General features: G+C 47.5%; 1 protein-coding gene across 2 annotated transcripts in view; it reads left to right on the top strand.

Annotated features, from left to right (window-relative positions):
• UBA6 (ubiquitin like modifier activating enzyme 6) overlaps positions 1-15,324 on the top strand; it is a 658,681-nt gene that overhangs the window by 513,591 nt on the left and 129,766 nt on the right. For both annotated transcript variants that reach the window (XM_085636514.1, XM_085636515.1), the window contains one exon: positions 5,183-5,376. In XM_085636514.1, the coding sequence (XP_085492640.1) occupies positions 5,183-5,376 (194 nt within the window). The remainder of the gene's footprint in view (positions 1-5,182; positions 5,377-15,324) is intronic.

Here is a 15,324-nt window from a genome sequence, read left to right as displayed (position 1 = left end):
ACCACCAGAATGGCGCCCAGAGGATGAGGAGAAGGATTGGGAGTGGTCAGGTGACCCTCTGAACGACCAGGTAGATGAACCGGACTGGGGAGAGGAACTGGGGGATGCCAGTGGTCTCGACACCTCCCCTGACCTTGGCATGTTGTCTCCTCTGTCAGTGGCTACGGAGGAGGGAGCATCATACGCAGTGGTGTTGCGTAGGGCGGCCGAGGCTCTCAACCTCGAGCTTCCTACGGTGGCGATCAGGACTAACCTCCTGACAGAGGTGATTCAACCACCTGCGAGCTCTTCAGAGCCCCTGCTGCCGTTTAATGAGGCCCTCACCAACGTCCTTTTGGGCATGTTGTCCATGCCCAACACGGGGGCTCCTGTGGACAGGATGATCGCCCGACGACACCGCCCAGCTCCGGGCGACCCCACTTTCCTCTCCCAACACCCCACCCCGAAGAGCTTGGTGGTCCAAGCCTCCACTTCCAAGAGCGCATTCCCAACCGCTCCACGGGAGAGGGAATCCAAGAAGCTGGACCATCTTGGGAAGAAAATGTTCTCTTCCGCCAGCTTAGGACTGCGGTCAGTAAACACTGCATGTCTCTTGGGCCGTTATTCCCACTCAGTGTGGGATACGGTTGCGCAGGTGCTGTCCGGAGGAGGCTCGGACCGTGCTCTCCCAGGCTGTCGCCGCCAGGAGGGATGTAGCAAAGTTTAACATCCGTTGTGGGCTGGACACTGCCGACTGTCTGGACAGGACCATTTCAATGTCAGTAGCGCTTCGTCGCTACGCCTGGATGAGATCGACTGGCTTTTAGGGGGTTTTTCAGAACACCTTGATGGACATGCACTTTGATGGCCGTCGCCTTTTTGGCGACAAAGCAGGTAGAGCGTTTCAAGGACTCACGGGCTACCTCCAAGTCTTTGGGCCTCTCCACCCGCCCTGCGTGGTCTGCTTTTCGCCCGTTTTGTGGCTACAGAAGGGTGCCCCGCTATGTCCCGCCCAGAGCCACAGGCCGCAGCAAGTTACCCAACCTTCATGCGGCGGTGGACGTGGAAACAACCGTAGTGGTTCCGGGGGCCAGCGGGCGGGCCAGTCCACCAACCCCCCCTCTGCAGCAGCCTCCAAACCTTCCTAGGCCAACATTTCAGGCCCATCAAACGCCAGTGGACAGCAGGATTCACCATCACCCCCGCAATGGTGCACCATCACGTCAGACAGGTGGGTTTTGCAGATAGTCCGAAGGGGCAACTCCCTTCCCTTCGAGGCTACCCCTCCAGCCATGCCACCGCAATACCACCACAAGTCGGAGGATCACCTGGCCCTTCTCCTGAAGGAAGTTACGGCTCTTTTGGCCAAGGGAGTCATCAAGCGCGTTCCTGTCCCAGAAGTAGGTTGTGGTTGTTATTCCCACTACTTTCTGGTCCCCAAGAAGGACAAGGGCCTGCGTCCTATCTTGGATCTCAGGAATGTCAACCGCTTCCTCCGGAAGGAGAAGTTCAAGATGTTGACGCCTGCTCAGGTCTTGTCTGCCCTCGACCCGGAAGACTGGTTGGTAGCATTGGACTTGCAGGACGCTTATTATCACATCCCCGTCCTGCCGACCCACCGGCGTTACCTGCGGTTCACGGTAGGCCACAAGCATTTTCAGTTTACTGTGCTCGCCTTTGGCCTGACCAGCGCCCCTCGGGTGCTCAGGAAAGTGATGGTGGTGGTCGCAGCTCATCTGCGCAGAGTAGGGGTTTCAGTCTTCCCCTATCTCGACGACTGGCTGTTAAATGCGGGCTCGCCCCAGGCAGTCGTCTCCCACCTGCAGACTACGGCCGACCTCCTGTATTCGCTGGGGTTTTCCATCAATGTGCTGAAGCCTTTTGTATATGTGGCCCCAAGTTAGTAAGGAACTGCACCAATAAACAAGTTTCCATCTTCTCGAATAGGCCTCGTAAGTAGTGGCAAAACCAGCAGAACTGATGTTAGGGCAAGGCTTTTTGACTCCGATGCTAGTTTCCCAACTCCACTTCTGACATCGCAATAGAGTTGACTCCACACACTGGCACCAGAGAACTATTGCAAATCTTTTCCAGATCCATTCTGCACCTGGGATATTCAGAGCTGAGAAATCTGCAGGTAGAGTAGCCACCAGAAAGATATTCACAGAAGGTTAGTAACTTTTCCTTTAGCCCCACTCTCTTATGTTCATGTTTTCGTCTTTATGTGGAAGAGTCTAGACCCTTTTGGATCTTGGCAAAACCCGAACCAGATTTTCCAGATGTGGCATTTGGCTCTTCCCTGCCTTGCCCCATTTTCCTCAGGTCTCAATTCAAATCTTCCCCCATTTCCCTTCTTCCTTGCCAGCCAATAGCAAGGCAACATCACCACACACATGGAGACTTGAATGCCATCTAGATCTGGACCTCCAGCACGTGGAAGTCAAAGGACCATACCCATTTCCCATGAACACTGGGTTGCTGAAGGTAGCTGAACGGAGCCCACAAATATAGATGTTGATAGGCACAGGAGACGCAGAAAGTTAGTATGACTTTGCGATGGTAGCACATTCCTATGTGGTTTGAGCAGACCTCTGGCTGAAATAATGTTCCAAGACCAGCTAACCATTATGTGTCAGAACTATGCACAAGATGTGACACTGTAATAGAGTCAAAGTGTAAGACCTTTCTCATGGATAAGTGACATGTTTGTTCTCCAATGTAAGCCTGCGGCAGTTGTATTCCATTCACTGATCTAGACAGTGTGCTATTCGCTCATAGTAATGTACCTAAATGATAGTAATTTGTGTGTTTGCGAACACTTTCTGATTCCTAACTCTGATGATAGAGCTGAAGACTAATCAGGGGCTCATGTGCTCGGTGTATTGGAAGGATAAACAAAGCTCCCAGACTGACATACGTTCCCATCATAGCAAGAAACAGAAGTCCACTTGTTCTCCAGTAATGTGGCCCCTCTCAATCTTTATGTAGATGTTCAGTTTGTGTTCCTTTGGCTGAGCAACGTAGTTAAGCGTACTAGCAGTATGTTAAGAATACAGTTAAACTAGCTCACACAGAAGAGATTGAAGAGATGTGAAACCTCCTGCCATAATTCATGCAAGTCATAACATGCCATTGCTATAGGTCATCCTTCACATTACCTGAATTTAGTGCAACCCTACTTTCAGGTCTGTGATCTTACACCTGAAATTGTTCTGTGTAGTCTGAGAGATATTCTAAAACAGATGCAGACTGTAGTCTGTTGGGCATGTGTTTGTTTTCCACATATCCACCCAATTTAGTCCTTGGGACAAAGATTTTGCAAGTCCAAATGCAAGGCCTTGCAAAAGCTTTGTCAGAGCACTCAAGTTGCAAAAGTCCATGCGTCAGAATCTCTTTCAACCCAAGATTTTTTACTTAGTTCTCTGACACTTGTTGTCCTGATTATATAATGGGATCAATAGGGCTACAATCCGAGAAGGCTAAGAAAAATAAAACCTGGGTTGGTTAACTCATGATTGGACATGCGAAAATTGAGGTTTCTTATTTTTTCACCAAGGCTTAAAAGGTAATGGTCTATCCCCTGCAATGTCTAGTTACAGAGTTTTTAACGTTCTAGAAATCGACTGTTTCCTGGGAAAATGACTCAATTTACTAGTATCCCTCATGAAGACAAGGGCCTTCCTTCACTTCTAGCAAGCTTGCGAGAATCGTTTGTTCTTTGAGCCCTAAAATGTAAGGCTGCAATAAAGGAGAAGAGCATTTGTCACTACAGGTTCCTGATGTCAGGGCTGAATGTATTCCCTTCCATCATCTTTTATCCTAGTACAGTATTACAGGTAAGTAACTTGTTTTTCTTTCATCCATTTTTTTTAGGTTGAGCCTGTAACAGCACACATGCGCTGTTCTTGCAAAGACTTCATGTAGGGGCTTCGGAAACTAACGTAAGAATCGCACAAGCTCGTGCTTGTGCTTTTTGTTTTGGCCCACGCTATTGGCCTTTGCGTGCGTCTTTTTAACAAAGACAGCATGCAATTGGCCAAAGGCGGACAGGACACATTGATCCGCCCATGGCCTATTGGTGTTGGTTACCTGCAGGCCTGACATCTGTTTGCAATTATCGTGCACAGAGACGTGCGCGATAATAGGAAACAGATGTCTTGGAGTGGCGCGCTCGCGCACCACTCGTTTAAAAAGTTATCGCCTACTTCCTTGTTAAGACTTAGGACGTGTACTCGTCTATAATTTCTCCCAAGCTAATTACTTTTTCCTGGGAGTGGAATACCTTACCCGTCAGTGAGAAGATGGGCAAGTTTGAAAGAGTGGCTCTTCCTCTGTTTCCAAGCACGATCATTTTCCTCCCGTGCCCCAATATTTATCTGCTGCCTACTGTCCATCTGTTTCGGGGTCTTACCAATGCATTCTTCAGAAGATCAAAAGAGCTAAATCGGGCAACAAAGTCATGCAGTAGTGATGACTTGGGATGTTTTTTTAAGGAAGTATTTAAACCAGATTAAGATCTCAGTTTCACCCTTCACCACTGTTGTCAACTAGTTACTCAGGACAGCATTGGCCGCGGTTTTGACCACTGTTCTCTGATCTAACACCACATCCAGCCACTTTCCACTTCAGTTAGACCCAGGAATCCAACAAGCATTTGCAATGCAATAGGTCTCGCAGTTACGCGAGTTTAAGCTATTGGCATTGTAAATGGCAATTCCTATTTTTGTTTTTTAACACATGAATAATAGGCATTGTCATTTACAATGCCAATAGCTTAAACTCGTATAAATGAGAGACCTATTGCATTGCAAATGCTTGTTAGTTAAAATGTTGTTACTAGTGTTTAACAAGACCCCAATGTCATGTTGGTCTTATTCTAAGCTTTTAAATGTGTGATCAGTGGTTGCCATGACATACAATATACCAGACCTTTTTTTCATATCATACTTTCACTATGTGTTGATGCCCACTCAAGTGCCTATATGCAATTAAACTAGAAATATTGAGTATTTTAGCTAGAAACCACAGTTCTGTAGTTTTCAGAGTACATTGATTTAATACATTCACATAGCACCTGATTAGAACGGAGATCGCTGTTTCCATTTTGAATGAAGGACTCTTGATTTTTCAGTTTTACGCATTCCTCTCTCCCTAATCTCAGTACTTCTAAACTGGATTAACTTCGGGTTTTTCCGTTGACCAGGTAACCTGCAGATGAAGACCCTTTCATTTGAAAAAGATGATGACAGCAATGAACATATAAATTTCATAACTGCAGCCTCTAACCTTCGTGCCAAGATGTACAACATTGAACCTGCAGACCGCCTCAAAGCAAAGCGGATCGCTGGGAATATCATCCCGGCAATAGCAACCTCTACAGCAGCTGTGTCTGGTTTAGTGAGTACATTTCATTTTTAGAATGATTGATGGCAGTTCAGTATCTCTCTCTGTTGCTTTCTAAGAGACTTAGGGCCTGATTTATAGTTTGGCAGACAGGTTACTCCTTCGCAACATGTCAGGTATTCACTCCACTTCACAAGTGCCATAGGATGTAATGCATGTGTAATAAGGCAGATAGGATATTCATGCTGTCACAACTCCATTCAGAAGGCCACTGGGCAAGCAGGAGCTACTGGGCCCAACCGTGGTGGGTGAGACCTTTCACTCTGAATGTCTTGGGGTTCGGCCTACTATGGGCTTTGAGGAACTGGTCCAAACAACCATTAATCACTTGACTATCAGTGATAGCGTGGGTTGAGCAGTCCAAGGGTTCTTGGGGAGGAGGTACATGAAAGGTGAGCACAGGCTCACAACTCAAAATATGACCAGTAACTCCATGAAATGATTTTCCAATCAAATACTTCCTTTTATGTAAAAAGAGTTATTTATCTAATAACACAAAGTTCAATACAACACATTGCAACTAATTACACGGTCTTGAAGCATGGTTATTACCCATTCCCACGTGGCAACATCCAAGCTAGGCCCCTCCAGTGATTTCAAGTCTTTAAAGTTCTATAATGGCTTTTAGCAAAAGTCCACGTGTCTTCGCACATAGGCAGGTTAGAACAAGTCCCCCCAGGGCCCTAGAGCCCGGTATCAGTCTTACCGCACTTGCTAGATCTGCAGAGTTCCTAGGCGAGTGTTCCCTGCCTGGCGGTGAGAAGGACTCTAGAGTCTGAGGCTGCTGTGGTAGATGTCCACAGCACTACTCTGATCCGGTGGTAAGTCTCCTCCTTTTTCTGGGGGTGGGTCTTGGGTTTTCCCTGACGCAGGTAGGTGAAACTTGGTTCTGACTCCTCATGTCACAACCCACTGCTGATCATGACTGCACGCTGTCCTCAGGGGAAAACCCTCTTCCCGGACACTGGGGGTCACACAGCACACACATGCAGACAACATTGTTCCTGATGGACCAGAATCTCAAACTCCGATACTGGCATACCACCACCGAAGCGTGCTTGCTCATGCAATCTCCTACCTCTCACCGGGCATGCTGGTCTTGGATCAGGCAGAAACTGTTGCTACAGGCTCCAGGCAAGTATTCTTGGTTTTCTCTGGTGGTGTCCCCTCACTCAACATGGGAGACTGGCGGGTCCTCAGTCCTGTCCTGTCACCAAACCAGAATTCATGATAAGCTTCTGTTTGCTGATGTACAGCTTCAATTTGACAACTTGGGAGTCTCAAGCTCTCCTTTTTACAATCCATTTCCAGACACACTTAAGGGCCTTATTATGATGGCAGGCACACCGCCACCCACCGACACCCCTCAGTCCGACCGCAAGATTACAGTACCAGCAGTCGGACTTACAGTGGTTGGGGTGAGACCACCACCTCCGCCAGGATCAGTGATCCAGACGGGGCGGCAGTCGGATTCATACTCCCGAATGACGGCAGTGCCGAGGCAGGCACCACCATCAGGATTACGATATCTCTTTCCGACGGCCTTTTCAAGACCATCCATGAAGAAGCTGTCGGAAACTAAATATGGGGGGCCCCAAACAGGGCCCTCGTCCGTCGTGGGCCACTGTAAAGTGGCCCTGGGGCACATGTAGTGTCCCCACTCATCTTCATGCACTGTATGCCGTACACCACATGGTGCATGACACACGCTGCATGCAAGTGCAGGAGGTGCTACTTATCATGGCAGCGTGTGCTGCGCCACTTTTCTTTTGCCGCAGCACAAGCCGCCATGATGAGGAGCACTGTCCGACCGCCAGCACAGCGCTCATCGTAAGGCATCAGTGGGAACGATGCCTGCTTGTCAGGCGGTCTCTTGACAGCCGCAGTAGCAGGTGGCAGTCCGACCGCCCGCCATCGTAATCGGCCCCTTAGTGTCTTCTTTTGAAGAAGTTCGTGTTCTGGGGCTTACCCGCTTTGAAGTGCCTACTCTTTTGTTGTGTTGTTCCTCCAGAGAACAGTTCATCACAGTAAGAGTCTCCAGTCATGATAGCACTAAACACAGAACATGGGAGTGAATAGAGGTTCACACCTGGATGTTAGCCTCAGTGATACGTGCATCAAAGGGTTACCAAAGAGCCCCAGCCCTACTCTTTGATTCTCTTATCAGCCCCATCTCCTTTCTCCCATGTGCGCAGGCTCCTTTGACCAGTGACCTCCTTTCAGAAACAAAGAGTCCCATGTTCATGAACTCCAAAGATCCTGGCTCTTCCTTCCTCACGTGTGTGTCCCACCCAGCTCTCAGGAATGCAGCAATCCAGAAAGCTGTCTGGAGAATACCTCTATCTCTCCATAATCTGCCTGCAAGCCCCGGGCCCCGGGCCTCCATAAATGGAACCCAGTGTTTTCCATGTGTGGTATCCATTCCAAGGTTACACACACATACCACTGCACACTCACATGTACAGCCTCCGATATATTGTACCCTTGCACGCATACATACATCCCAGCACGCTCAGCAACACTGCATGCTAACTCCTACATGCTGTACCAGATCGCACATATATAACCCAGCACTTATCTCAAAACCACACATTTCCTGTTGCACTGTACCTTCTCAGAGGTGCAAATGTATCCCAGTGCGCACCCGCAACTGTGCGCCCTATGTTACGAGGCACTGTAACTTCCCAAAGGCAAACTTACACACCAGCGCTGCGCACAGTCCAATGCAGGCCAAGGGTGAGTTAAACACACAGCAGTGGAACTTTACCAAGTGGGCAGAAGGTGCCACTCACATAACACAACTAAAAAGGCCCGTTCCTCTGCTGATCACTAAAAACACGGTAGGCAGCCCTTAAAATTAGTTTTGTTGGTGCCCCTCCCTGTTTAAGCAGACCGTGGTCCATAAAACAAGCATAGGTCATAGCGCACACACATGATCCATGTAATCTCACCATCAATTTTTTTTACCAAAGATCCAGATACACTGCAGCAGGGGAGCTCAGGACAGGGGTACACGTTATTAACTATGCAACTGATTTTTCTGTAGCAACAAATGCTTCAACCGTTGTAAACAGATGTCGGTGACCCTCATAAGGTGTGCTTTTGGTATTTGAGCTCTAGCATGACTCCTAAATTGTGTGAAGACTGCACATGAACCTAAATGTAATCTGGGAACGTGAAGTGAAGCTGTATATAGACGAGTATTGCAAAAAGCTATGTCAAGTCCCACTCCTGCTCGGATTCAAGGACGCATACTCGTTCCTGCTCTTTAGGCCATTCCCATAACAGGTCTTAATGATCGACATTGTCTAGTAAGTCAAAGTCTAAATGGAAGCGAAAACGCAAGAATCCAAATCGTGTATCGCCCTTATCTCACCACTCTATATCCTCAGAGAAGTCTCAAGGGCCAGCAGGACATGTACTTTTATGTGCCCTTCCTGCAGTACCACCGACATCACGTGCTGTTCAAGATATGCCAGGTGCATTTTCAATTTGCTTTACTCCCATTTGTCCTCACCAATGCCCCTTGAGTATTTACAAAAGTGATGACTGTGGTCACTGCACACCTTTGAAGGCTGGGGATAACCTTATTCCCCCCACCTCAGTGAATGGCTGTTGATGGCAGGCTCGTCACAGTCACTTGTAGACCACCTCCAGATGACAGTCAATCTCTTAACATCATTGGGATTCACAATGAATGTGCCAAAGTTGCAAGTGACTCCTTCGCAGATGCTTCCCTTTATTGGAGCCATCTTGGAGATGGTGCAGTTCTGGCGCTTCCCTCAGTCACAACATGTCCAGGGTGTTTGGGATAGGATCCTGATTATTTTGCCTCAGTCTTTGGTCTCAGTGAGAGTGATTCTGATGCTTCTTGGCTTATTGGCCTCAAGCATACTGTTATATCATTTATGTCAAGTGGTGTATGGGGGCTCTGCAGTGGAATCTGAAGACTCTGTTTGCCCAGTACCAGGGTAACTTTTCGACTCCATCTAAGTTTCGGAGGAGACTTCAACAGATTTGAAGTGGTAGCTGCTCAACCACAGTTGGACCAGCAGCAGGCCGCTCTCTTCCCCACCCAGACCTGACAATGGTGACAGATGTTTTGCTGCTGTGTAAGGGAGGTCATCTGTGAGTGATGCAGATCAGAGAACTCTGGTGTCTAATGGGAACACAACTCCACATCAACACCAGGCGAATGCAACTCCAACAGATTGAAGACCTTCCTACCATCCATCAAGTGGTGGTTGGGAGACTTTTCCGGCTAGAGTGGAGCACAGGACTCCTATTCGCCTTTCTGGAAGTGCTTCTCTTGCCCCGGAAACCACTCCCTACACTGTAGTTTTAGGTAATGTCCCTGGTTTAGCTCCACAGGCATCTGAGGATTGGTCAACCCTGAGAAACAAGGCCTTACATTTACTGTGCTTAAGGACGGGGATCAAAAACCATTTGTTCCATGAATTCAAAATGGTCCGCAGAGTACCATGGGTAGGGAAGTCCCAAAAGTCCCTCAGGGGTGACTGTGTGGTTCTAAGTTTCAGGTCCCCTGGTCTGGTTCAGCAAATTCTGGTGATGTCAGGGATGATATTTCTGTTCTCCCCCTGGGGTACTTTTACCGACCCTCAGATACTATTAGTTTATTGAAGGGAGAGGGTTTTTTCAAGCACATGGTCAATTTAACTATCCCGTCCCCCTTAATGATCGTTTCGATGTCCTCTCCTCATCAGAGGACATCGACTGACTTTTAGCACCTGACCGTATTGACTTATCTGGGACTGGTATATTTAGGGACTCTGAGGCCCATGGTAATTGTCCCCCTACTTGCATCCCACCCGACTCCCATCAAAGAACTCGGGATATTATAATGGAGCGGGACGCATTAGGTAAAAATCCAGGCCAGCACGGGGGAGTCCACCCCGTCCAAGTGGAACAGAGAATGGAGGGGTGGGGAGGCATGGTCAATGCTCACCTAGCAGGCTCCATCTCATCTGACTGTCCCTATGGCTCTGACACGCAGGTGGCTGAGATCGTACCTCCTCCCTATCCCTTACCAGAAAGCCCATCCCAGGGGCACCTTAAGTCTGTTATGACAGTGGGCTCCTGGAATATTGCAGGTCTTCTGCCCAAAATCACATCCTGCGATTGGGCAGCCTTTATTGAACAGTTTGACATTCTGGTATTCCAGTAGACCTGGTCCATTGATCAGGTATACCATCCTGGGTTTTTTTATTTTTCCAAACCTGCCCAAGGGGGACGGAAAGGTAGACCCATTGGCGTTCTCACCTGTTGGGTGAGACAGCAAATGGGTTGCAAGTTCAAGGTCGTCCCTATTGATAGTCCAGATATTATGGCACTACGGCTTCGGATGGACCAGATTCAAGATACACTGATGATTAACATCTACGCTAGAGGGCAACCAGGCGGAAGGCGCTCTGAAACTGTCGCCCTCCTTGATAGTTTTCTGGATAGCCAGAGGGGTGGGTGTAACTTGCTAATAATGGGAGATTTTAATTGCACCTTCGAACCGCTTGATCTAGAGGATGGTAATCTAAATACCGATGAGGATTTGCTGTGGAATATCCCGTCCCTAGATTTGCGCCCAATTAAAAAATGGACAGAAGCTGCTTTGCAACTTAAGGGGTTATGCCTGGAAAGGGGTGTGCGAGCAGTGAACGGGAGGTCCCGATCGGACAGGAAGGGTGCGCATACATTTAACAACGGTATAAGGAGTAGTCGTATTGATTTTATTTTCCTTAATATTGAATCATGGCTCTCCCTCCTTGACATGCTGGTTCAGGAACGCATAGAAAGTGACCATGACCCATTCATTTTGACAGTCAAGGTCCCGGGATTTTTAAATATCCATAAAAAGGTCGTAGAGGACATACTACCAGAAGTATTACTCTCAAATGATATGAGGACAGTAAAATGGTCTTGGCTTATTGAGAATGAGGGGAATCTGGACGCAATGCAGGCCCTGGTTGCCCATTCAATAACCTGTCTTCAAAGCTGTGTCTCACAGGAGGATATTAACCAAATCGTTCCCCAGGTTCATAGAGACCTGGTTTCAAAATTAAAATCATATTTTATCAAGACCAGTAAAAAAGAAGGCGAAGGCAGGGGTACCAATGGCCACCTGGTACAATAAAACCTGTAGAGAGGCTTATCGTTTACTGACAAGGGCCATTAGATCCAAAGATATGGGAGAAGTTAAACTTGCCAGGGCAAATGACAAAGCAACCCAATCCAAAGCTAAAAAAGAGTGGGACGATAATCGCTGGCACGACCTGCTTTTAGCCAGTAACGAGCAAAGCATGGTAAAATTCTGGCAGCTGGTGAAGTGGGGGAGTTGTGGGACACCTCTTACACCTATTAATTATGTTCCGCCAGAACAGTGGGCCTCGTACTACAAGGCACAGTTCTCGACCCCCGTTAATAATTTGGAAGATTTTAAAATCCCTTCCTTGATACCCACCCTTTTATTTACCAATTCTGAGGTTGAGACAGTCCTCTCCTTAATTCCGAGAGGAATGGCCCCAGGCCCTGACTGCGTACCGGCAGATCTATTTGTCCATGATAAGGACAATTGAGTGGTGTATATCACCTATCTTGCTAATGCCATTGCTAGAGGCGCTTGCACTCCTGACACCTGGTCCGGTGCAGTTATCATACCGGTATATAAAAAGGCGGGACCGTGCACTACCTGGCAACTATAGGCCTATTAGCCTTATAGATTCCATTCATAAAATAGTTGCCAGGTTGGTACTGTGTCGTATCCAGCTGTGGATAGAGGAATCCAAGATATTATCTCCCTTGCAGGCAGGTTTCCGCCCCATACCAGCACGATCGATCAGGTGCTTAGGTTTGTGATGATTTACTGGCGGGTTGTTCTCCTAGGTGGGGGCGCGCTATATGCGGCCTTTATTGACCTGAAGTCTGCCTTTGACTTGGTCCCTCGTAACAAAATGCGGAGAGCTTTTATGGATGTGGGGATGCCGTTGGAGCTGCTAGCAATGATAGTCAAACTGCACGACTCCAACCACGCACAGGTTCGATGGGGCACACACGGAGAAGTTACAGATAGATTTCCGGTGTTAAAGGGTGTGCGCCAAGGATGTGTCCTCGCTCCTACACTGTTTTCTCTATTTATTGATAGGGTGGTACAGTATTATTCCACATGCCCCACTGAAAATCCCCCTACTCATGTTCGCGGACGACACCTTGATTCTATCCAAGACTCAAACAGGGCTACAGGTGGCCCTGTCTCGTTTTGAGGAGTTCTGTCGCGACCATGAGTTGGTGGTCAATGTGGATAAGACAAAGTTCATGGGTCTCCACACGCACAAAGCTATTAAGGGCAAAGTCTACATGAATAATGTTCTTTTCGAGCAAACTGAAGTGTTTACCTACCTGGGGATAACTTTAAATAGGAAGCTACATTGGAAGCCTCAGATCGACATGCTTGCTTTGAAGCATGCGCATCTGGCTGGGGCTCTTCTAAAAGAGCATAGGCTTTCTTTCACCAAACCCATAGCTCCCGCCCTTAAAATATACAACTCCAAAGTTGCTAGTGCAATTCTATATGGTGCTGAACTGTGGGGCCATGAGGACATTATCCCCTTGGTTATTGCTCAAAATAAATTCATGAGGGCATTAACTGGTCTGCCGCAATCAACTCCACTGGTGCCCTTATTTTTGGACCTGGGATGCTTCTGCATCGAGGATCTGGCTCCATTCAGGCCTATAGCCCTGTGGAGAAGGCTTTGGGCTAACCCTGATCTCTCTTTGTATGCCAAAGCCCTTTTGGATTTTAGGGGGGTAGGGTGCTTAAGCAAGATCAAGTGGCTTCAGTATGTCAAAAAAACCCTGCTAGAAATGGGAATGAGTACACTATGGGATAACCCAGAAAAGCCTCCATTGTCGACAAAAAAAGTGCTTAAAGCAGTTTACATGGATATGGTGAAGACGAAGCACTTTTCTTCCATCACAAGGCCAACTCTGACCAGGGATTTTCTTTCGATTAAACACGAGCTCGGGTTTGAACCATATTGGGATTTTATTCTAAAACCAATGGACAGGTAGCTCTACCACCAGTTTAGGGTAGGTTCCCTTCCGACTAGAGCTTTCTCAAGCAGATGGTCCAAGCCAACGACAGAATTGTGCCCGACGTGTTTAGCACAGGCTGAATCAATCACCCATATCCTATTTGTTTCCCCGGCCTACAGGCTACCAAGGTTGAAATGGCTTAAACCCATCTGTAACACCCTTGCCACGAAAGCTGCTAAAGAGGCCCTGAGAATACTACAGGCATGCACTCAGGAAACCATTGTTATTGCCATGGCAAAATTCCTGAGTTGGGCATGGGCGATACGGGCCAAAAAATTAAGGGCCTACTGTTCTGGCTTGTCTTAATCTGTTTTGCCCTAATTTTGTGGGATGCGTGGCAGTCTTGAATTTGCCATCCTGTTGAGTCCCGAGGCAGGACTATTGATCTTATGAATGACCGGGGTAGCCTTTTATCTATCAGACTGCTATACCTGCCTGGCTTTACCACTTTTTTTTTTTTTTTCTAACCAGTCAAAGCTGTGTGGACATATCCTAAATCCCATTCTCAGAATTAATTGTTTTTATAGTATATCAGAGTTTGCCGAATTGTTGGATTATTATCTTATTTTAAACATCCTACAGCGATTGTTTCACAACAATGCTATTTCTGTCTTGACTCAACCACTTTTTAACTAAGTATTTTTAACTTGCTTAATTTTAATTGATTGTAATGTCTTTTATGGTTTTATAATCGAAATAAAGACTTAATGAACTGAACTGAGCTTCTCTTGCCCCATGTTTTGAAGAAGAACAGGAATGACTGGGCCTAGCTCATTCTAGTGACTTCAAACTGGGCCAGCAGAGTGTCATAACTGGAGGATATTTTATCGCAGCAGAGTTCTGCGCCCGGGCCTGTGTAATCTACACCTCCATGTGTGGAGAGTGAGTAGTGGCAGTCAACTGTGTTTGATCTACCTCCTGAAGATGTAAATGTTATTCTTGTTGCACAGCCTCTCTCAACAAAGTCCATTTATTCCTGTCGCTGGGACAAATGTGTGGCCAGGTATGGAGTCCTCAACAATGACCTATTACAAGCCAAATTGCTGGATGTTTTATTGTTTGATTTTTCTTTGGCTCAGCAAGGACTTGCCATGAGCACCACGAAGGGTTAATTGTCATCCCTTTTTGCATTTACCGGACCAATCGTCTTCTTTGTTTAAGTCACCGGTTGTAATGCATTTTTTTATAAAGGTTTGACACACATTTCCTCCCAAACCTTTTGTAATGCCACAGTGGGAATCTTAATTTGGTCCTGACTTTACTCATGTATACTCATTTTGAGCTGATGCACAGCTGCTCACTGCGTCTATTAACTCTAAAGGCTGTCTTCCTTGTCTTTCACCTAAACTCATTGCATGAGTGCGCAACAGCCTCTTTCTGTGCAACTGCTCTACATTACCTATCCTTGAGCTTATCTATGGCTCCTCGTTCACCTCAATCTGTCTTTCGTGGCTATGGACGGGGGATCCAGCCACGCCCATGTCCTCCAAATCACCATGGCCAACAGTATTACCATCCATTTCGTCGCAGAGGGCGCCGGTCCCAGCAACCACATGGGACAGGCAGCCAGCGGTCAGGTCAGTCCTCCACCCTCCCAGCAGGTGCTGCCTCCCAGCCACTTTAGTCCGCCCTCAAACCATCATGGGCACCCAGTGGAAGGCAGGGTATGACATCACCTCCCCCACTGGTGGTCAGCAACATCAGACCGTTTGGTAGTACAGATCGTCCAAAAGGGCTACTCCTGCGCGTTTGTGAAACCTCCTCTGCCCATTCCACCCACTTATGACCGGCTGACGGAGGACCACTTCTCCTTGTTCTGTCAGGAAGTGCAAGTTGTCT

This window comes from Triturus cristatus, chromosome 2_1 (assembly GCF_964204655.1).
Source record: "Triturus cristatus chromosome 2_1, aTriCri1.1, whole genome shotgun sequence".
In the NCBI taxonomy this organism is placed as follows: domain Eukaryota; kingdom Metazoa; phylum Chordata; class Amphibia; order Caudata; family Salamandridae; genus Triturus; species Triturus cristatus.
This window is presented reverse-complemented; position numbering and strand designations above follow the sequence as displayed.